The sequence below is a fragment of the Lycorma delicatula genome, chromosome 1 (genome assembly GCF_047948215.1).
Source record: "Lycorma delicatula isolate Av1 chromosome 1, ASM4794821v1, whole genome shotgun sequence".
Lineage (NCBI taxonomy): Eukaryota > Metazoa > Arthropoda > Insecta > Hemiptera > Fulgoridae > Lycorma > Lycorma delicatula.
The window spans coordinates 57,872,129-57,897,446 of NC_134455.1; the positions used below are offsets into that span (position 1 = coordinate 57,872,129).

General features: G+C 31.8%; 1 protein-coding gene across 5 annotated transcripts in view; it reads left to right on the top strand.

Moving 5' to 3' along the window:
- The window catches only part of DCTN1-p150 (dynactin subunit 1), a 190,824-nt gene extending 165,795 nt beyond the window's left edge, over nt 1-25,029 (top strand). For all 5 annotated transcript variants that reach the window (XM_075355121.1, XM_075355120.1, XM_075355122.1 and 2 more), the window contains 3 exons: nt 5,717-5,872; nt 20,444-20,533; nt 24,300-25,029. In XM_075355121.1, coding sequence (XP_075211236.1) covers nt 5,717-5,872; nt 20,444-20,533; nt 24,300-24,473 — 420 coding nt within the window. In that variant the 3' untranslated portion in view covers nt 24,474-25,029. The remainder of the gene's footprint in view (nt 1-5,716; nt 5,873-20,443; nt 20,534-24,299) is intronic.
- The last annotated feature ends 289 nt before the right edge of the window (nt 25,030-25,318 follow it).

The window sequence follows — 25,318 nt, forward strand, 5'->3', positions numbered from 1 at the left end:
AGAATTTAAACATATATATATATATATATATAATTTTTCCAAAATCTTTTCTCGAAATTCTTTCAAGACCCATATCACCTCTGTACTAATAATTCAGATATGTATGATTTAACGTGATCCACCCAAGTACAGAAAATAAATTAAAATGACACTCACCTTATTTTTTCATATGATTCCTACAAAAGTATTTTCGCGGTAACCCACATCTTCAGTCGTAGATTTTTTTTTTTATAAAAAAATAAAGTAAAATAAAATAAAAACATACTGCATGTATATGGCCAGCCAATACTACAGTACTTTGTACTGACAGTACAAAGTACTAGTACCAGTTGTCTCAGAGTACAGTACTGTATGTGTGGTAGCCACATAATAAAACAATTTTTAATTTTTTAATTTTACAATTTTTAATATTTATGACGTCATATTTTTATGTGTTAAAATTTTTGTGGTTTGAATTTAATGTGTGATTTGGAAGAAAATTTTTAACTGATAATGAGGGAAAACCTCGAAAGCGCTATTAGAAAAAAATAATAAGCATAAGGTAAGAACCATTATCAAATTTTGTACTCTTTGTGATAAACAGTTTTTATACTTGTCTTTGAGATATTAGTACAGAGGGGAATATGGACAAATACAATAACAAAAGAATTGTTTTTGGTAAGTTAATATGTGTGTGTGTGTGTATATATATATATATATATATATATTCATCATCACATATAAATAATACATCATTCCAGTATTGGCCAGCAGAATTTTGTGTATCTGTCCATAATAAATTACAAAATTTTCAAAAAAGAAAACGATTTCAGCAAATTATAAATAAATATGTTTTAATATAATTATGAGGTGTGGCTAAAAAATATCGGATTAATGCTATAAAAACCCTTATTTTTTTATTCTTCACAATTTTAACATTATTCCCTTCGTGAATAATGTTGCCTTCATGATCCTTATACAGCTCCATGTGAATTTTCCATTGCTCAAAGCAGTGTTGGAAGTCATTTTCAGAAAGCATGCTCATCATCTCTTTGTCTTTCACAGCTTCATCTTTCTCAATCTCATTCCTTTAACTGTTGATTTCACGTTGGGGAATAGAGAAAATTCACCCAGTGCAAGGTCCGGTAAATAGAGTGGATGTTCCAACATAGGGATTCTGTGTTTGGGCAAAAACATCTTGACAGACAATGCAGTATGGGCTGGAGCACTATCCTGATGGAGAATCCATGACTTGTTTTTCCACAATTCAGGTCGCTTTCTTTTTTCTCATTCATGAAGAGTAGATAGGACCTCAAGGTATTATTGCTGATTCACAGTTTGATCTTCTGGTACCCAGGTTATGAACACAATCCCATGGATGTTAAAAAGCATGTTCGTCCTGGATCATGATTGTCTATGAGATATCTTCAGTCTTTCCTTGTCCCTCTTTAAACCACTCAGAAACCTGAGTGCATGAAAAACGTTCTGAGTGATGAATGTTTATCAACAAGAAATTTCAATTAATGCATTAATCTTTTAAAACACTTAATATTTTTCTGATGGGCTGCAAATGCAAGGTCATCTACCATTGAAGGCCACAGCCTATCTAAGGGGTCTGCAGTTGATTCGGCAGCAGGAATGGAGAGAGGGGATGTCATATGATTCAGCCATGTGCTGTTTGACCTTTATGTGTGTAGATTGATCCGTCGGTTCTTTTTAGCCACACTTCATATAGAAATTAATAAATTTTAATAACTGAAGATGCGGAATCCTGTAAAATTAGTTCTTGGAATAAATTTGGTAAGTTTAGCTTATAATATATATATATTTTCTTTTTTTTTTGAAAATTCAAATAATTCATTAATATACTGACCACTATTTTAATAAAATTTAATATTAAATGAAATTTAAACCATCGAAACTCTATAAATAGTTAAGTTAAACTTAGCATATTAATTCCAAGAATTGATTTTCACGAGATCCTGCATCTTCAGTTGGTATTTAATTCTATAATTACCTTAAAACAAATTGTTTTTATAATTTGTGAATTTTGAATTTGTCAACAGATTAATAATGTGTATATATATATATATATATATATATATATATATCGGAGAGGTATCTGTTGAGAGCCAGACTAAGGAATGATTCCTGAAAGAGGGCAGCAGCTCTTTCAGTAGTTGTTAGGGGCGTGAGTCAGGACGACTTAAACGGCCATATCAACATCACTCAGTCCTCTGAGTACTGCGCAGCTGAAAGCAATGGAAAACTACAGCTGCTTTTTTTTCCAAGAAAATGTGGCTCTCTGCATTTTCATATAGCAGTGATGGAGGCGCCTTCCTTGGTAAAATATTCCAGAGGTAAACTAGTCCCCCGTTCGGATCTCCGGGTGGGGACTACTGAGGAGGGGGTCACCAGAAAATTAAAAAATAACATTCTACGAGTCGGAGTGTGGAATGGTAGAAGTTTAAAAATGGTTGGTAGGCTGGAAAATTTAAAAAGAGAAATGGATAGAATAAATGTGGATGTAGTAGGAATTAGTGAGGTTCGGTGGGAAGAGGAAGGCGACTTTTGGTCAGGTGATTTTAGAATAATAAACTCAGCTTCAAATAATGGGCAGGCAGGAGTAGGTTTCATAATGAACAAGAAGATAGGGAAGAGAGTAGAATATTTCAAAACACATAGCCGTAGAATCATTGTAATAAGGATAAAATCAAAACCTAAACCGACAACGATTGTTAACGTCTATATGCCTACAAGCGCCCATGATGATGATGAGATAGTGTGTATATACGATGAGATTGATGAAGCAATTAAACACGTAAAAGGAGATGAAAATTTAATAATAGTTGGAGATTGGAATGCAAGCATTGGAAAGGGCAAGGAAGGAAATATAGTAGGTGAATACGGGGTGGGCAAAAGGAATGAAAGAGGGGACAGACTTATAGAGTTTTGCACAAAGTATAATTTAGTAATTGCCAACACCCAATTTAAAAATCATAATAGAAGAATATACACTTGGAAAAAGCCAGGCGATACTGCAAGGTATCAGATAGATTATATCATGGTTAAGCAAAGATTTAGGAATCAACTCGTTGACTGCAAAACTTACCCTGGAGCAGACATTGATAGCGACCATAATTTGGTGATAATGAAATGTAAATTGGGATTTAAAAACCTGAAGAAAAGGTGTCAGATGAATCGGTGGAATTTAGAGAAGCTTGAGGAAGAGGAGGTAAAAAAGATTTTTGAGGAGGACATCGCAAGAGGTCTGAGTAAAAAAGATAAGGTAGAAAATGTAGAAGAAGAATGGGAGAATGTTAAAAAGGAAATTATTAAATCAGCAGAAGCGAACTTAGGCGGAACAAAGAGAACTGGTAGGAAACCTTGGGTTTCAGACGATATATTGCAGCTGATGGATGAATGTAGAAAATATAAGAAAGCTAGTGAAGAAGAAAGTAAAAGAAACTACCGACAATTAAGAAATGCTATAAACAGGAAGTGCAAACTAGCGAAAGAAGAGTGGATTAAAGAAAAGTGTTCAGAAGTGGAAAGAGAAATGAACATTGGAAAAATAGACGAAGCATACAGGAAAGTTAAGGAAAATTTTGGGGTACATAAATTAAAATCTAATAATGTGTTAAACAAAGATGGTACACCAATATGTAATACGAAAGGTAAAGTCGATAGATGGGTGGAATATATTGAAGAGTTATACGGAGGAAATGAATTAGAAAATGGTGTTATAGAGGAAGAAGAGGAAGTTGAGGAGGATGAAATGGGAGAAACAATACTGAGATCTGAATTTAAGAGAGCATTAAAAGATTTAAATGGTAGAAAGGCTCCTGGAATAGACAGAATACCTGTAGAATTTCCGTCAGACTAAAAAAAAGTGTTATAGTCATGATACCAAAGAAAGCAGGGGCAGATAAATGTGAAGAATACAGAACAATTAGTTTAACTAGTCATGCATCAAAAATCTTAACTAGAATTCTATACAGAAGAATTGAGAGGAGAGTGGAAGAAGTATTAGGATAAGACCAATTTGGTTTCAGGAAAAGTATAGGGACAAGGGAAGCAATTTTAGGCCTCAGATTAATAGTAGAAGAAAGATTAAAGAAAAACAAACCGTTTATAGACCTAGAAAAGGCATTCGATAACGTAGACTGGAATAAAATGTTCAGCATTTTAAAAAAATTAGGGTTCAAATACAGAGATAGAAGAACAATTGCTAACATGTACAGGAACCAAACAGCAACAGTAATAATCGAAGAACATAAGAAAGAAGCCGTAATAAGAAAGGGAGTCCGACAAGGATGTTCCCTATCCCCGTTACTTTTTAATCTTTACATGGAACTAGCAGTTAATGATGTTAAGAACAATTTAGATTCAGAGTAACAGTACAAGGTGAAAAGATAAAGATGCTACAATTTGCTGATGATATAGTAATTCTAGCCGAGAGCAAAAACGATTTAGAAGAAACAATGAATGACATAGATGAAGTCCTACGCAAGGACTATCGCATGAAAATAAACAAATACAAAACAAAAGTAATGAAATGTATTAGAAATAACAAAGATGGACCAATGAATGTGAAAATAGGAGGAGAAAAGATTATGGAGGTAGAAGAATTTTGTTATTTGGGAAGTAGAATTACTAAAGATGGACGAAGCAGGAGCGATATAAAATGCCGAATAGCACAAGCGAAACGAGCCTTCAGTCAGAAAAGCTTTTGAAATGTGGTGCTGTAGGAGAATGTTAAAAATCAGATGGATGGATAAAGTGACAAATGAAGAGGTATTGCGGCAAATAGATGAAGAAAGAAGCATTTGGAAAAATATAGTTAAAAGAAGAGACAGACTTATAGGCCACATACTAAGGCATCCTGGAATAGTCGCTTTAATATTGGAAGGACAGGTAGAAGGAAAAAATTGTGTAGGCAGGCCACGTTTGGAATATGTAAAACAAATTGTTGGGGATGTAGGATGTAGGGGGTATACTGAAATGAAACGACTAGCACTAGATATGGAATCTTGGAGAGCTGCATCAAACCAGTCAAATGACTGAAGACAAAAAAAAAAAATATATATATATATATATATATATATATATATATATATATGTGCGTGTCTTTGTAAAACATAGGCAATATTTGTATTACACAACGTATTTTATACATAATGGTACCCTCTTATTCTGTGGAAAGTTAGCATCAAACAGTAGATAGTGAGCATAAAATAGTAATAATCCTTCAGAACTATTCTAGGGAAACTTGGAATTTTTAATTTTAGTACTAAAAATTTGGAATATTGAATATAACTGATATTTCTGGATTATAAAATGTTACCATTTTAGGTAAGGATTTACAAAAGAGATAGCTGACATTTTTTTTTTTAGAATTCTTATAATAAAATAATGTGTTTAATAAAAAGTGTGGTTGTTTTGTAGTGTATTCTAAATGTTGATGTGCGGAATAATAATGGAATGTTACATCATCACAATTACTTCCTAGTTTATTGATGTACTTTAATTTTATGTAATAATTTCATTATGTATTACTGTTATTTCTGAGTAATTATTTTCATTTCAGTAACTCTATTTTTATGATTACATAATTGGATGATTATGGAAGTTTTTATTTTGGATATAGTTTTGATCCAGTTTTTCTGAAGAATAATTTATTTAAGTTCTTTTTGTACAAACTATTTTGTATAATTATGTGATATTTATCTTACAGGAGGTGCATGACTCAATGGCATTGCCAAAAGTTATTGACATAACTAAACAGCATCCAGGTGTTAGACCATGTATTGAAAAATTATCACCTAATTATCATATTGTTCAGAGCCTTTGCAGAGTCCATGAGATTAGAGAGAAGATTGAAAATCTACAGGTAATTTTGTTGTCCTTGTTAAACTTGACTTACAATATTTGTGGATTATAATTATAATGTTTTCTAATTTTTTGATGCTGGTAATTCTTTAAACCAGTAAAAAATTAAATAAAATGAAAGTTTGTTATAACAATAATTTACAGAGGTTGGAATAACTTTTGATAAAACCAAATATTAACTCAGTGTGTTAGGAAATATTTAAACTTGTTTCTTTTGTTTTTTGTAGGTGTTATACAGCATTTCATACTTAAAATGCCAAAGAAAATGTATACATTAATATAAATATTTGGTTCTATATTCTGAACCAGGCTGTATGTCCCATAATTATTAAAAAATCACACTCTGAAAAATATGACATTTCCAGGATATATTTTTACCTCCTGTAGAAGAAGAGGAAGCATTTTTGTGATCCTGTTTTTATAATTTTCATATGAAATCATATTATGAAACAAATGCCTAAGATCTTTTTTTAATTTAAGATTTTTTTTCTTATGGAAAAAGATGCTAAGTTACATGTCAATCAGTGTGAATAATGTATTCTTTTCTTATTGTTTACATGTAAATATCTTAATTTAAAAAAGAAGAAGAAAATCCTGTGCCCAGTATAATCAGTAGAAAAAAATCATTCTGGAACAGCTTGAATAGAAAGAAATTATAACTATTTTTTTTTTTTCATCTTTTATGACCACATAGGATCACTTTAGTTAATCCATTGTCAAAGTCTATTCAAAGAGACTGTTCGTCCAACCAGTACTTTTTCATATGTTCCAATCTTTTTGCCCTTTCTAGTGTTGAAAATGGTTTTGTGACTGTGAAGAGAGTGTTTTTGTACTTGATGTTTTTAATTTCTTCTTATCTGTGGTGACTTCCAATGTAAGGCCAATTTCCTTCAGATTCTCTCATATGTTTCTGATCCATCTAAATCAAGTCTTGTTATTTTTCGAGTTGAGATTGTACTATACTAGCTGTTGCAGAAATCTTGACTCTTGCATCCTCATGATGTGTCTAGTCTCATGAGAATTCTAGTCTTCTCTTACACATGGCATCGGTGGTGGATTCTAATTCTTTGTACATGACTGTTGGATACAATCCACCCATATTTCTGGTACTTTTCTTGGTACAGGTTCTTCCATTTCTTTTGATTTTCTGGAGTCTGTCGGTCTTTGATTGTTCGTTCAGGTGAAAGAGTGTTTTTGCTGCATATGTGGCTTCCGATTTTATAAATATTTTATAATGTCTTATTTTTGTATTTATGAATAGACTTTTTTTACTGTAGGTGTACCAGGTTAATTTTTGAGTTTTAGTATGTTTGTTTGTTTTTGTTTGGATTGAAGTTCGTTTAGGCTGTTTGATATTATTTCTCCGAGGTATTTAAACTGGGTTATTATTTTGACTTTATTACCATTTATGTTTACTTCTTTTAATGGTGTTGGTTTTTAGGACATAATTTCTGTCTTTTCGAATGATATTTTGAGGCCAGTTTTATTTGCAATATTTTGAAGTTCTAATATCTGTGTTTTAGCTTCGTCAGTGTCGTTTGCTAGCAATGGCAAGCTGTTTGCGAAACCAAGACAGTTTAATTTGAGTTTTTGGCCTATTTTTATTTTTGGGGGCATTTTCTGAGCCATTCCCTCATTACCATTTTCAGAGTGCCTTGATTAGTAGCGGTGAGAGTCCTTCGCCTTGGTGCAGTTTTATTTTGATCTCAAATGGTTTCCAGAGTTTGCCTCTGAATTTTACTTTTGACCTAGTGTTTGTAAGGGTCAGTTTTATCATGTTTATTAATTTGGAATGTAGTTTGAGGTATCTTAGAATTTTTAGTAGTGATTCTCTGTACATGTAAATTGTATGCTTGCATATGTATCTTGAATTCTACAAATGTTATCACCATGTCTCTGTTTCTTTTTCTGTTATAATCCATTATTAGCTTGAGACTCATGATCTGGTCTGGACAGTTCCTCCAGGGTTGAAACCTCTGTGGTATTCTACTAGTTCTTTCTTGAGTTGTTTACCGATCCTGTTGAGGTTGATTCTTGAAAGAATTTTCTAAGTTGTGCGTAGGACTAAGATTCTCCTGTAGTTGTTATGGTCTGTTTTGTCTGCTTTTTTGTTTAGTGGGTGGATGAGGGCTATCGTCCAGTATTCTGATAGTTCTTTGATTGAGATGTTGACAAGCTACTGATGAAGGGTGACTTTTGCTGGTTTTCCTGCATGTTTCCAGGTCTCTACAATGGTTTTCTACCCCCACTTTGTGATTCTTCATCTTATCCAGTGCTTGGTAGAGTTTTTTTATTGTGGGAGGGTTGATGTTTTCTGGTGGTGTTGTTGGGGTGATGTTGAGGTTTAAGAGTTACCTCCATTCTTCACAATTTAGGAGTTTGTTGAAATCTTTAGCTAGGATTTCTACATTGTCTTCATTGTTATGGGCTAGATTATGATTTCTTCCTACATTAGGTGTGCTGGATGGGGTTAATTTTTTTAGAGTTGTTTATTGAAAGGTATTTTGATAGCCTGTTGACTACATTTTGTTAAATTTTCTATTGATTTCAGTATGTCTTTATGGTGGTGTAGTTTTATTTTCATTAGGGTTCAGGTGGTTTTTTTTTTGTTTTACTAGATTTTGGATGGATGTTTCTAATTTTTGGGATTGGTGTAATAGCTATACTAGTTCTCTTTTCCACTGTTACATCATGTACATTGTTCTGCCATTGATTCTTTTTACTGGCTTTTATTGGGGTCAATTCTTCTGTGATTTATTTAAGGTTGTTGTCTACGTCTAGGAGATTATCCATGACTTTTTGGTATTTTCATTCTTGAATAATTGGGTAAGGGTCTATTCTTCATTTAGTTTTAGGGGCTTGGTTTTGTTGCTTCCTTTGGAGAGTGAATTTAATTTTAATTTTGAATACTTAACACATTCACTGCCATGCACATTGTTGGGCATCTCATTTCCCTGTGCCAGCCATTTTTGCCAGTTTAATGTATTTTTACAACAATATCTTAAATTCTAAATATCTCTAAAAGTACTGAACAGAATTGAATGAAATTTTCTAGTTACCGTTAATAATGCTTTAGGGTGTGATATCTGGTAAAACAATCTGCTGGGTGTAGAGGGATATTGCAAGAAATGCAGAGAAACTTAGTTGAGTTGCAGACCTTGCAGTCTAGAGGGTCTTTCCTTCTTCTTTGTAGCTGGGATATGGATAAGTTTATGTTTTTTCATGTGTTCATCTAGTCTGTGTACAGGATCAATCTTGGGGGCTCTTACTGGCAAGCTGGGATTATGACTAGGTCCAGGAGAACTTGGATCTGTAGCATTATCTTCTGTAGGTGTTTGAGTTTCAAGCATTTCCTTTTATAATTTGTTACATGTAATTCAGAAGTTTTGAATTGGGGTTCTGAAGCTTATACAGAGCATGTGAATTGCAAACAGCAGCCAAGAGGAAATACATGAATACTTTCTTCGTCCATTTATCAGTTTTTCTCATGAAGGGGTAGTACGAAAGGCGCTGATCAGCAGTATCTACTCCATGCATGAACTTATTATAATCAGCCACACATTCTGGTTTGAAGATCTTTTTCCTGGGATCTCTTTTGCTTTGAACTTCTACCATCTGTGCTGAATGAATGTTGGACACCATATTTACTACACGTTTCTCTTGCCAAGACTGCCGAAGGATTTTATCTTTACGCTTGAAGTTCATTTCACCTTTCTTTAGAGTGCCAGCAACAGAGAGCATTTTTTTAGTGATGCCACGATTTTTCCTCATGGTCCCCACAACACCAAAACCCCTCCTTTCCAGCATTTGAGTTAGTTTGACGCGTTATAAAAATTGTCCATGTAGACAATATGACCTAAGCCTGGGAATGGTGCCAGCAGGTTCATAACAGTATCTACAAGTCGTCCACTCTGTCCATAATACACTTCTAAATTACAAATGTATCCAGTTATACTGTCACATACCATTCTCAACATGATCCTGTATTTTATTATTTTGCCTGGATTGTAAATTCTAAAACTGAGTCTACCTCTCCACGCGAGCATACCTTTATCTAAAGCAATCCTCTGACTTGGTACGTAAGCTGACTTGAAACAGGTGGAGAAAAATCCAGTATGGGCCTTACCCTATCATTGACACCCTATTTTCATTATTATTGAAATGAAAAAATTTTTGAATTAGGCTAAATCTGTTACGGGACAACATTGTATTATTGTAGATAGGAGTGGCAAAAATATCTGAGGAACTCCAGTACATTTCGAGAGTAGGTTTCTTTATAATGCCTGTAAGCATCCAAAGGCCTGAAAATTTCCTCACCTCTTCATTTGTCACGGGTTTCCAGGCATCAAACCTGCAGTGTTGGGTGAAAGGTCTAGGCACAGATGACAAAAATTGTTCGGCATACCGATTGGTTTCAGTTACAAGAAATGACAAGAAGGCTGGCGTGAAAAACATAGTAAAATACTGAAAACAGTCTCTAGGATTTGCTGGAATGTTTGTTATGCCTGACTGTCTACTGTATATTGGTTCATTTCCGGGTATATCAGTATCGCTCCATTCATCAGAGTCAATTTCGGGAATATTTTGATTATTTGAAGACCTACCTGAATTATCTTGTTGAACTGAAGGAGCAAAATTACTCACGTTATTTTCCGTTACTACATCATCATCATTATCTGATTCATTATCACTTTTTTCATTCATCATTATATCTTCATCACCAGAATCGTCGTCTGCAAATATCTCGTCTAAAACTTGCTGAATTTGCTGTGAATCTAAACCTTTACTACGATTATACTTCGCAAAGGACGCCATTTTCATAGCTTGTAAATAACAGATAGAAGTTCGATTAAAATATCAAGAAAAAATTAAAATTAATATTGAAAAAAATCGCAATCGATAAGTTAAACCTTTATGTATCGATAGCCAAAGCTTCACGTATGTTGACTGCCAACAGTAGTAAGCAAAAACGTTTATATGAGGCAGTGTCCTAAAATGTCTAACGACGTGTTTGGCGTTGGTGACCCAGAAAAAATGAAACGTCGATCGGCGTGTTTGGTAGTGAATGTGTTAATGATCTGAGCAGTGTGTCTACTCCTCGGAGGACTTTTATGTTGTAGATTCTTTCCATTGGTGTTTGTTCATGAATACATGATTTAGCTGCCATTCTACTTTATTGTAGTCAAGGTCATTCCAGGTTTTGAGGTTTCCTCTTGAAATATGTGTTTTCAAGATTAGGGTGGGTTTCTGCAGATATTGGCAAGTCTCTGTTCGTTTTTATTGGTTCTCTTTTAGGTGAGCCATTTCCAATGATGTCTCTGTATCTTCTTTTTCTTCCTAGTTGAGCATTAAAATTTCCAATTAGTTGTTTAACATGATTTTTGGGGTTGTATTTTAGTTTGGTTGAGTAAGTTCCAGAACTTTTCTGTTTCTTTATAGTCTTTTGGAGATTTGTTTTTATTATTACTGGGGGCTTGGGCATTTATTATAGTGTAGAATTTATTAGGTGCTTTTAGGGTAAGTGTTGAAATTCACGTGGATTGTGGCTTGAATTATTGTACAGAGTTTATTATTTTGAGGCTGACAACAAAGCCTGTTCCAAACTGTGGAACACTTTTCATCACTCTTTACCTGTGTATATATTTGTAGGCCTATATCCTTGAGATTCCATGGCATCCTGGTCGGTGTTTTCTTATTTCCTGCAGTCATTTGAGAATTTTGAGTTGGCCCATAAGTCGGTTATTATTTTTAGTTTACCAGTCCGCATGAGTGAGTTTACATAGTGTGTGTGTAAATGTAGATAATTTATTTGGTTTGATTTTGGATTTTGTATTGTTCTTGTTCATGTGGGTGGTGTTAGGGGATTCCAATGATTCCGATTGCATGTTATCTTCTTTAGTGGTACTATCTTATCCGAATGCTGGCTTCTCTGAACTCTGGTATTGTTTAGTTCAACTGGTGGAGTATTCCTTAAAAGACCTTTCATGGTTGACTGTCAAGGGGTCACCTGTGGTGGGACTAGCAATAATATGCCACCTTGGTTAGGTTTAATTATTCTAAATTTATATTATTCGCTGGTTCATTTAAATAAATAAAAGTCTTTATTTTGTTTATAATATAAATTAATTTTATTATGATCTTTGAACTTAGAATTCACATATATAACATTATTGTTATATATAACATTATTAATTATACATTCGTTATAAACACATGTTGAGTCTTTGAAGGATGGAACAAGACTGACTAACAATAGAGCATTAGAAAAATTGATTTAATGAGAGTAATAAAAAAAGTGAGGATTTTTGAAGAGTAAAAGAAAGAGTGAAAATTTGTAAAAAAAATAAGAGAAAATTTTCATTTTTACAAATAAAAAAGGAGGAAATGAAACCTGAGTCAACATAATTGCCTGCCAAAAATCATGCTTTTTTTTTTTTAGTTTAACATTGTAAATGAAAGTTACAAACAATAACATGAATCACATGATTTTTGCAATTACAGTAAGTTACATACATGATACAATCCATAATGTTGCATTTCAACAAAATAACAAACACGCTTAAATATGATTAAAGAACAATAATATAATTAAATATTTATGTTTAGTTGAAATTACAACATAAATTATTAATTATTTACATTCATTTTTAATATAATATTAATAGTATCATATAAATATTTAATAAATTAATTAAAAAGCTCATAATGGTATTTTGAGTAATGATAATAATTAGCATATTGCTTAAATAAATAATAATAAAATTGAATATTTTAACCTGTAATAGTTTGAAATTACATTCACATTAATCTTAAATAATAAATAAATTTAGGGAACCCTAATCCTCAAGATCAATAAATTATTACTGTTGTCTTATTTCATATATGTATAAATCAATACGTAATCATATAGTTGTGAAATCATAATTAAATTAATAAAAATATGAAAATTAGATTATAAATATTAATACAGTATTTATGAGCATGTAAATAGTCATATTATAAGAATATAAATCAAATGAAATTACGAGAACAATAGTATGAAAATAATTAATCAATAAAAAATATTACTTAAAAATATTATTTAAATCAATCATTTGAGATTGGTAATAGACATAATTTATACACAGGTTTTCTTAGTGTACCATAACTGTATCTAAATCAACAACCCTTACTAGGTTGTCAGAGCCTGGGTAAACCTGGGTGATAATTCCTTGTCTCCAATGCATGGGTGAAGAATTTTTGTAGGTAACTAATACTAAATCTCCAACACAAAGATTATGGGCTGGAAAACACCATTTATTGCATTGCTGTAAATAATGTAAGTAGTCCTTAGACCATTGCCTCCAAATAGATTGTATAAATTTTTGGAGTAATTGCCAATGGTCTAAGCGATTAATTTTAATTTTTTGGTAATTAAAGTTCAGGCAAGGAAGTGAGTGGACATCTTATAAGAAAGTTTCCTGGAGATAGAGGTTCTGGATCTCTATGATCTGTTGAAATAGCAAAGATAGGATGGGAACTGACACAGGCTTCAATTTGTGTTATAATTGTATATAATTCCTCAAAAGTAAGGATCATTTGTCCAGTTACACAATGCATATGAAATTTAACGGTTTTGATTACACATTCTCATAAACCACCCAAAATGGGGTTAAGAGGGAGGAATAAATGACCAGGTTATATCTTGTGTAGTTGTGAATGCTTGAATATCTGATTTTAGGTTTTCTGAATTTAAAAATTGATACAAATTATAAAGAATATTTTTCGTGCAACGGAAATTGGAACCATTATCAGAAAAGACTTGAGTGGGAATACCCCTATGTGATATACAATGTCTGTAAATAAAGTAATGAGACTGGTTCAGTAAAACTTTTTATTTACAATCCAGTTATGCATGGATTCTACACCTTCAAAATAGCTCCCTTGGGAATCCATGCAATGCTTCAAACAGTTTTCCCACTCTACATTGCAGTGTTGGAACTCAGAAACCGGAATATCCTTCAGAGATCAGTTATATTTTTTTAAATGTTTTCTACTGTTCCAAAATGGTGTCCTTTGAGGTGTTTTTTAAACTCGGGAACAGGAATAAGTCGCAGTGACTCAAGTCAGTTGAATAGGGTGATTGTGAAACTACAGAATGTTTTTCATTGCCTAAAATGCATTAATTGAAAGTGCAGTATGACAAGGTGCATTGTCTTAATGCAGCATCCAGTTTTCTTTGATGGCTGGTCTCACGCAGGCAACTCTTTTTCGCAGTCTTTCAAGAATTTCTAAGTAAACATATTGATTTACAATCTGTCCTGCAGGCAAAAACTCCTTATGGACAATGCCATTACTATCGAAGAAACAAATTAGCTTGGTTTTGATTTTTGATTTACTCATTTTTGCTTTTTTGGGACGTATGAGTTTGAAGTGTGCCACTCCTTGCTTGCCACTCCTGGCATTTTACTTCTGGCTAGTGAGTACTAGCCAGAAAATGTTATTACTGATGATGAGTGTTGGACATTGTGAAATGTCCAACACTCATCATCAGTAATAACATTTTTTAGAAAATCTGGATCAGTTTCAATTTGCCCCAGAAGATCGCAGCACACTTCCACCCTGTTATTTTTCTGTTCAACAGTGAGGTTTTTTGGGACCAATTTTATACAAACTTTTGTTATGTTCAATTCGTTTGTCAAAATTTGATGGACTGTGGTATGGTTAAAATTCAATTGTTCTACAATCATTCTGATAGTTAATCACCAGTCGTACCATATCAAATCTGATTCGCTCAACATTGTAGTCACTTTTTTGACATTAACGGTCTTCCAGAGCCTGGATCGTCCACAACTGATTCCCGGCCATCTGAGAATGCTTTAAATCATCTAAAAACTTGGGCTCTTAACAGAGCGTCATCTTCATTTGTCATTTTCAATTTTGAAAAAGTGTCAGTATTATTCTTATCAAATTTAACACAAAACTTGATTGCACATTGTTGCTCGTAATTAGTATCACTCGTTTTTGTAATGCACAACAAAAACTCGTTTCATGAAAAGTTTGTTTATGTCTCACGTGGTTACAATAAACTAAAAATATTAATACCTAATATAAATCAGTTGTTTATATAACTGTATGTTTACTAGTAACTTTACAGTGTTGCCTCTTTGGCTGCAAAAAAAAACTAGTCTCATTATTTAAATCTTTTAAATGCTGCAGTAAATGACTGTGAAGTCAGATTAGAAACTAATTCTAAATGAATAGCTTTAGTAGTGAGACATATGAAAAGTGTTATGTAAGTTACTTAAGGTCTTAGACCTCTGCCTGCCATGACGAATCATAATTGGATTGTCGTAGTCTACTGTACATGTGCAGAATGGTCAGGAAGGAATAAATCTGGAAGATTGTAACTGTTTAAGCTGTTGTACCGGGCTTTTTCCATTTTATCGATACCATATCATATATTTACAAATGATAGAAGAAATAATTCTGTTACCATTTATAATCCAATATTTCTGTCATAAAGAATGATGTGTTAATTGAACATCCGAATGCAAAAGATGTAAATGTTCAGCATTAATAATCAGTTTTGTAATATTTGCATTTGGATGTAAAATAAGAGGATGTTTAACATGGTAATGTAATGTAGTGTTGTAATTTCCTCTTACACAAAGTAAGCCTAAATTATCCAGAAATGCGTCCAGTGATATACGTTTGCTATGATTAGAAAAAGTTTGATTGTTTTCAAGATTATTTATTTTTTACTAAAATGCATGTGTTACATGTGTTATGATTGTTAAATAAAAAAGTTAAGAGTATGATTTAATTCCTTTGTAGTTAAGAAACCAATGATTCTTTCCATTATAATTGATTTAGTGTAATGAAAAAATTCAAAACAGAAACTAAATGTGTGAATTAAAGAATGTAGTGATGAAAATCGTTATGTGTAATAGAACATAACAGTAGGTGCAAATGATGTTACTATATTTTTGCGTTTTTCTATTAAACTTTCAGAATTCATATTACAGTTATTGAAAGTTATATTATTATCTTTTGTCCAATGGAAAGAAGATTGTGAAAGCTATTGAGGACCATGCCACCAAAGTAACATGACAAGTAATTTACTTGGTGTACATCCTCTAGACAATATGTTTGCTGGACTATCAGAGGATTTGACATAATGCTAATTAACATTTGAAGTATTTTTCTGAATTTCAGAAATTCTATTGCTGACAAATACTTTCTAATTAGATGGTTGCCATGAATCCAGTGTAGTACTATTGCAGAATCTATGTAAAAATATATCTCATCAAAATGTATGTTTAAGGCAGTAACTACCTTTAATAATAAATGACTAAATAGTAAACAACCACAAAGTTGAAGTCTTGGTCAGTGTAATTTGTTTTAAGGGTGCTAATTTTGATTTAGAACAAAGTAAATTAGAAGTTGTATGGTTGGCGTATACAATTCGTATGTAAATGTAACAGCCATAGCCTTTTGTAGAGGCACTGGAGAATCCATGTATTTGAATAGAATTGATTCTGTTATCAGTATTAGGTTTGGTAGAATGATTTATTTTAATTGATTCAATCAAATGCTACTGGTTGTATAAATTGAGCTATTGTGTTAGTAACATGTTGGGTAACATTTTGTCCCAATTAATTTTAAGTTACCACAACAATTGCATAAAATGTTTATGTGAGAAAACAATAGGAGCAGTAAGTTCTAATGGATCAAATATACCTCCTACAATTGGCAGAATATTTCTTTTAGTATTTTTTTAGAATCATTAGAATAAGTAATTTGGAAAAGCAGCGTGTCTGAAGAATTATTCCAAAGACTCTTAAAGTAAGTAAATTATGTTCTTGATTTGAAGGAATGGAAGATTGTGTTCAGAAGAAGAAATGGCACTATTATTGGAAAACCATTTACGGAGTGGAAAACCATATTGTTGTAATAATTTATAAATATCAGTTTTCAATTGAATAACTTCATTTAAGTTATCTGAACCTGCACATAAAAATCATTTGGAATGGCCTTATAGGCTTGTGGAAAATAATTCTCATTTTTATTAGCTATTTGAGTTAGACATCTAGTGGCTAAATATGGTGTACAAGTGGTACCATACATTAAGGTTCATAATGCAAAGTGGTTTATTTCTTGATCTGGGGAATCATGCCAAAGAATACATTGTAAATTGTAATCACTAGGTTTAACTAATACCTGATGATACATTTTAGCTTTGTCAGATGTAATTATGGATTCTGAATCTAAGCAGTATAGAAAATAGATCTTGTTGGACTACAGGTCCAGCTAATAAAGTATCATTAAGGGATAGGCCATTAGTGGTTTTAGCTGAAACCATTTGAATTTTAGTAATTAGACTAGTAGGCTTGAATACTGGATGATGGGGTAAGTAGTACACATTGAATTTGTTAATTAACAAATCATCGGAATTGAGTAATGACATCTGACCTAAATCTAAATATTCATGACTGAAATCGGAGTAGGCCTTTTTAAGGTTGGCATTGTGGATTAGTTTTCTTTCTAAATATAAGAATCTATTTTTAGAATTAACTAATGAAACATCATAGTTGAATGTTATTATATTTGCATGGTAACGACACAACAAATTTGCCTTGATTATTTAGAGTAGTGTTGGATAGAAAATGTTTTTCATATGTAGAGATTTTATTAACTGAAGCATTAGTATTAATTTTTTCAGTTTTCCAGAAATTCTTGAGTGTAATAGGGAGATTTTTATGAGAGTTACGAACAAGAAAAGATGCAACAGTATTGTTGCCCTTAACGTTACTAGAAAGGCAACCACTAAGTATATTTCCTAATATAGTTTCCTGAATAATACGATATCTGGAATTTCTAATGAATATCCCAGGCAAGATAAAACTCACAGAACTGAACTCCAATCATTATGGTCAATGTTATTTGCTATGTTGAACTTGGGATGTGCTAGAAATATATTACAAGGAAGATTAAGATTAGAAATGTCAAATGTTGTTGTTGGAAGGATATATCAGATAAAACAGAACATTCCACTTTAAATGAAAAGTTCTTATATTGAGAGTGTAATGTAAGTGTAACACTGTATTTGGATTGAGATAATGAGTTATTAATGCCTGAAATGGAAGATAATTTTTAATGATCTCCCCATTTAGGGCAAATTTACAAGTATATGTGCAAAAATTTGCCTGGTTACCAGAATCTAATAAGATTCTGCATGAATAGTTATTACCATTATATCATTGCTATTACGTATGGCTGTTGATAAAAGTATATTTTTGTTTGACTGATTAAGTGAACAGTAGGTATTACCTTCAGGCTTATTGCCATCTAAATTAGAGTGATTAATTTTGTCTGTATGAACGAGTGTATTATATTTTTTAGTACAAATCATACATACATTTTTTGAGTAACACTCATTAATAGAATGGCCTTTATTTAAAGAGATAAAATAATTATTATGCCTCAAAAAGTTTCTGCATTCATTGATGGACAAATTTAAAAGTTCTTTACATTGTTGTAAATGATGGTTTGAATTACAAAATAAACATTGCTTATACTTAAATTTTGAATAAAAACTGACATTATTTCCTTTAAATTGCTTATTATTACACCGTCCTTTTGTTTCGTTTTCTGTTTTCATTTGCATGTTTGAAATAAATGCATTAATATTTTCTAGAAGTTGTCTGGAATTATGAAATTTGACAAAATCTTGAAAGGTGGGAAACCTTTGATTTGACAACTTTTCCTTCCATAATCTTGAGGTATTGTAGTTTAGTTTTCATGTTAGAGATTGGACAACAATAAATTCATATGTGTTTACAGGGAAGTTGCATTGTTTCAAGCAAATTCATATATGAGGAAATTTCATTAATAAATTTGGATAAAGTATCTACGGATTCTCTTTTTATAGAATCTGATTTTAAAATGCGCTTAGCATTGTGAAATTCAATTATATATTTGCTATCAAATTGTGTTTTTAATAAATATAATTTTCATTTTGTTATTGGCAGATTTTTAATGATGGCTAAGGCTTTATCCTTCAAAGAGGAATGTAAATAGTGTAATTGTTAAATATTAGATAAATCGTTTCTATTATGTACTAAATCAATAAATATATTAAAATAGTGCTGCCACTGTAACATATTACCTCTAAATAAAGGTATATCAATGGGTTGTAGTTGTGTTTATTTAAATGTTGTATTTCAACTAAATTCTTGATTAGATGATTTTTTACTATTATTTATTAAATGTTGCAAATTGGACTCTATAATACACAAGTCTTCTTTGATTTATATACGATCCTAAGCTAAAACATCATCAAAATATTGCAATTTAGTTTCTGATTGAATGGTGTGTCATATTTGCTTTTCAATTCAAGAAGATTCCTTATTTAAATTTGTAAGTTGGGAATACCACCTTGTGAAGGATCATATTTGTGAATAAATGTGCCAATCCTGGTTATAACGGCCTTTACTAATCCTCTTTGTCTAAGATTATTGAAAATTTTAGATTATATTTGCAATTCTGGAAGATCAAGATGATGCTTATTATGGTTGCTGGACGTATAAGTTAATCCCATGTATTAGAACATGGTGTGATAGGAAGCATGGGGAGACAAACTTTTGGACGGTCCAATGGTTATCAGGCCATGGACCCTTCAATAGAGGTGTGCTCACGGACACGTGTGATTGCGATAAAAACCTTATTAGGTGATTCCATCACCACATCATTGGCAGGGAGTGGGTTTTTCATTGGGTCCCACCGTGCATGCGGTGAACCCCACATACCCAGTATGTATGGGCTACTGGGTGTTTGGTTGAAGCAAATTTTCCCACTTCTGATGTAAAAAAAAAAGTTCAGTTCACTAGACAAATTCTCCTATTTGTTCAGATATATCAAGGCAAACCTCATGGAGGTTTGATCCGACTTTTTGTTAAAATTGTTATTTTAGAGAAAACTTAAAAGTCCAATCCTAAACATTACACCCATTGATTACTCTTATAGATATTTGTTTGATAATTCTATTTGTACAGCCAGTATGTATAAGGTTCCTACTATTTGAGAAAATTCTAAAGCAGGAACATAGACCATTTTACTTTTGTTTGATTCTCCACGGTTTGTTTTACTATTGTGATGGAAGTATGGACAATGAAGGAATTGATGAAACTTGGAGCAGCTGTTCCTCTTTTATGTACCCTTAATGATAAAGTGGAGATAATATGAGCATCAGTTTTATACCTTTTTTTAGCATTAGGAACAATGACCAGGAGTTATTTACATTTAAGACCATTTGTCGTAATGTTGAAAATGAAGTTAATTAAGTTGTAGGTAAAAAAAAAACTTGGATTCTTGTTGGAAATTAAATCTGATGATAACTGAATAGAAGCAAGCATGGTGACTGCTGTACCTAAAGTGTAATTATGATATTTTATTAAAGGGTAATGATATGTGCTGCTTAGGTAATTTAAGAATTTTAAATTAGAGTAGACGCTTTAAAATATTCTAAAATATAATGTTTTCAACTTCATGTTATGTATTGTGCATTGGTCCTCCCTTTTTTATTTTACAGAATGAAGTGAATAATGAAGTTCTGAGGCGAAATAAAGGAAGCAGAATTGATGCCGATCTTACAACATTTCCTACTCCTGAAATGGCCAGAGTAAGTATATTTTTAATACTACCTAGCAACAGGAAATTAATTTATTTCTTTGCTACTTTGTGATATATTAATTTCACTATTGATAGGATGAATTTTTGAATAAATTGATACTATTATTTGCATATTGCTGTCCATGTGTCGAAAGGTTAAGTAAATGAGTTAAGTTTTTCATTAGTATTTGTGAAGTCTAGAATTTAAACTGCTAATTTACAACTAAACTTTTAATTTAAACTAAAATTTAGTTTGGAAAGTGTTTTGACATTTTTAGGGTATTATCCTACATCGAGTTGGTGAGAAATGCCTAATAAATTAAAGTTTTTTTTTGTTTTGGTATCATTAGAAAAAAAAATATTTTTATTCATTTAAGTTATTTTATATACTAACTGTTTAAAACATAATTATTGAATATATACACTGAGTGTTCTCTGCCATATTCTATTGGTGGATTTCTCTCAAAAATGTTCTTACAGTTGTAAATCTGGAAATGCTTTGTTTTCGGGTTATGGCAGTGAAAGATTTCACCAAGATTTTTGCTCTAAAAATCAAATAATGCTGTAGTTAAAACTCAGCAGGTTCTGGTTTCAAATATTGAGCAAAATTAGTGGCTCTACATACAATCTTGTTTGAAAAATGATAAAAGTAGGTTCCAGAATGGTATCTCAAGTAATTTTAATGATAATATTAAGACCCAAAAAAATCAATCAAAAAGCAACTTTATTAGCTCTGATGTACTTTGTTAAATTGCTGATAAAAAATAAAACTTAAACGTTTTAGAGCTGTAGCTTGTGAAAATGTTGTGAATTGGGCACATGTTCGAAACCGGTCTAGTCGCTGAACAATGCTGATCTCCCCGGCTACAGTAACAATAGGACCGCTGCGTTGCCATTGTACCCTTATAACTCTGGAATGCTAAGTCGTACAAGAAAATTGTTTGAATAAAAATTGTCTGTTTTTTTGAGATTAACAACTTTTCCAAATGCAATACAGACGAAAAACAATTTTTTCCGGTGAAAAACCGAAAAAACATGTTTTTTACAACTTTAGCGCCACCTAGTATTTCAATTTCAAATTATACAGCATAACTTCAAAGACATTAATTGTGGAGGAGAATGTCCTTTACATCTTTTGTTTGTAAAACATTTCTCTAAAATGCATAGATTCAGAGAAAAACGCATTTCAAAAACTTTTTGAGTTTTTCAAAATTCTATGGGAGGGGGGATGTTAAAAATCTGGAGTTAAGCTTCCCTCATCACCCCTAACGCATGGACAAAAGATCAATCAGTAGGTAAGGATTTTCAAATACAGCCTATTTTGATGACAAATTGCCTGTACTAGTACAGTTACCCTCCATTATAAAATTAACTAAACTTGAATGTCTTTAACTTAGTTTGCCTCTTTAATGATTCTAGTATAAACTTCTTTCCTTTCCTACTTAACTTAGGTCTTCATTTTTAATTGGTAATGTCCTCCTGTAACATATTTTTAGAGGCAGTGGCCTTAAAATAAAAACGTCCTTTCTATGTAGAAAAAATCTGATTCTTTTTTTTGGCTTTTTGTGCTGTCAATATTATCTAATGTGGATATAATGTGTTATTCCAGACAGTTATCTTACAAAAACTTTTTAATTCTTTGATCTATGTTAGATTACAGCAAACTTCTGTATAAAAGATCTTCTTTCTTGTGCGTTTCTGATTTTGATACTTGCCTTGCTTTATCCAACCTTTATTATTTTACTCCTTATTTACCAGAATTCTGTAACCTCTGATAAATTCATTATCTTTGTTTTATATTCCTAATTTAATTGTTCTCTGTAGACATTCTATCTATTGCCTATTATATCCTGTTGCCAATTACCATTTTTTCTCCTTAATAATGGTTCTCTATCTGCAGCTCTATAAATAATACATTTTGGCTTTATTTCTCCCAAGTTTTTTTTTTTTTACTGTACACTATCTTCCTTCTGAGAAATCATTTTTTCCTCTACTCAGTATATTTTTTGATCAGTCAATTTTCCTGTGCTGTTTTTCTTGTTCTTTTAATTTTATTTGTAAAGAATCTATTTGGTTTCCTGCCTTCATCATCTTTTGAAATTTTATACTATTCTGTGCTCATCCTTTGGTTTAATATAAAGTATTCTATTACAAAAAAATTAAAGCAAATTATTTTTATGTACATATTTGTACATAAAAATGTACTTTTTTTAAAGAGATGGAGGAATCCCATTTACAGACTCTGAAGCAGTGTCAGATTTGCTAACAGGTTTTGCAAGATAATATTAGGTGTGTATGTATTCCTGCGCACTACCGACTAAACCTCCACCCCTGGCTACCCCCTTCTTGGTACAGCTGGTGTGCATTTCATCAGGAAGAGGGAAACACATACACAATCAAGCACCATGCAGAAAGACACACACACAAACAAGATCACATAAGGCAAAAGTGCACCACACATGCAACACAGCATAACAGCAACTACACACTATACATGTCACTACACATCCATAACAATAACTTAACAATAACCACATTCATCAAAACGTCTGCATACCTTACAACCATGACTCCTGGTGGTAATGGAACCCAGAGTACACTATAGTAGACAATATTTCAAAGGATCGGTCCAAGGACCGACCCTTGTGTTATTCTCCTATCTATACGCTGTTCAACCGGTCCATCCATCACCTCACACAGATGAGTTTGCGGCCATTGAGACAAGAAAGGATTATCCTTTGAAGGTATGGGGGAACTCTCCTGTTCACCAGCGTGGTCCTGATGGCACTGTTGATCACACAATTAAAAGTGTAGAGGACATCCAATGCTACGCTCTCACGAATTATTCTTCTTGCCATCCCCACAACCTCTGCCACCGCATCTAAACCTGACCTCCCTCTATGAAATTCAAATTGCTTGTTTGAAAGCCCTCCTGCATCCTCTATAGCTCTGGACAACCTCTGTTGCAGCATGTGTTTGAATACCTTAGATATTGTATCAATCATTGCCAGATGTCGATCCCTCCCTGGCTTAGGGTCCAGTACTAGCCGCTGCCGACATAAAAATGTACTTGTCAGAGGGCTTGTTGTTTTGAGTATGTTATTAAAAATCATTTATTTTAAGAGACTGCTGGTTCTAAAACTGTTTGTTTTAATTTGTCCATAAAGAAAGGTGCCCCGTAATATACATTTCACTTCATTAAAAAATGAAACATAACTTTAAAATCTAATAAAACATAAATAAATAAATTTGAATAAAACATAAATTCATTAAAAATATATTGGTTAAAACAGTAAATAGTACAGTATATAAAATAACAATAATATTACTATAATTAACAGTACACAGATTAACATAAATCAGAATTTTTGCTTTATAGTAATAACACAAAAATTGATGTAATTTTTTATTTATTATTAAATTGTTTTGATACATGTATGATTAAAAAACAATAAGTTTTTTTAATTACATTAAAAAGACTTGAATACATGTACATACTAAGTACCAGTTGTCTGTAACTCAGTCAGTATATTAAAGTGTCTTACAGATACAAAATTGTTTTTCATGATACTGTAACATTGCAGAAAAGAAAGTCATAAAATTTTTCAGGTGTTTTTACAGTTATAAAAGATTTCTAATGGATTTTAAAAGTTTGTCTAGTGTATTTTACTGTTTAGGGTATAAAGTATTGACATTTGGTTTAAGCTTAGAAAAATTTGGTTATTTTATTACACATAATACTATTTGAGTGTAACTTTTTATAACTATTACTCCAGGTACTGCAAGAGTCAAAAGAAGTTATTGTCGGTGAATTAACAGTGCCTAAATCTTTAGTAAATGAAAAGCAAGATGTAGTTACACTTCAACTTGAACCAGCAACTCTACATTGTCTTCAAGATAAATTAGCATCTTATTGTTTTGGATCAGCAACAAACCGTTTAATTTGTTAAATTTATTCAGTTATATACCTTTATGAATGTAAATACATATATATATATACACACACAAAGACTGCGCCTACATTTGTCTAATTTTGTGCAATATTGCATGCTTAAAATTTTATTTATTTTATTATATTTTTAATAATTATTTTAATTGTTAGCTTCATAGTATGTAATGTGTTTTTTCTAATGCAGGTATCATTCATTCACCAAAAAAAAAAATCTTTTGTACGACTAATTATTTAATAATCCAAGTTATTGTGTGTTAATGAAATACTTTGTAAACTACTATTATTTAACTATTTATTATACGGTTATATTTGTAAATTATTTACTTTTTTTTTTAAATGCTCACTAGTGATAGTAGCTCTTTATCTAAAAGCATTGAAGCTCTTAATGCATGTAATTTTTATGAAAAGTTTAGTTGTTTCAAAAGGGGAATTATATACATCTGATATATTAAAAAAATTATCAAGGAGTTAAAAAAAAATGTTCCTCTCTAAAATAGTACAACACTTCAGTTATGGGTTTCATAGTGATGTAAAAGAAATATTTTTTTGTTCAATTATTTATTTTATCCGAGTAATTAGTAAACCATTTCTAAATGTAATTTTAAATCTTCAGAAGCTTTGTTCAACAGATCATATGTTGTATCTAAAATAATTGACTGATGCTATAATTGAACATTCGCATAACTGTATTGAATGATAACACTACTGCTGGAATACTATTTAAAAATCCTCAGTAAGATCAAAAGTATGTCTATTTACTTGGCTTTTCATTTTTATGAACATAAAGAATGCTGCCCAATCCAGGTGTAAACTGGTTTTACATTGTGAAATGAAACGGTAGAA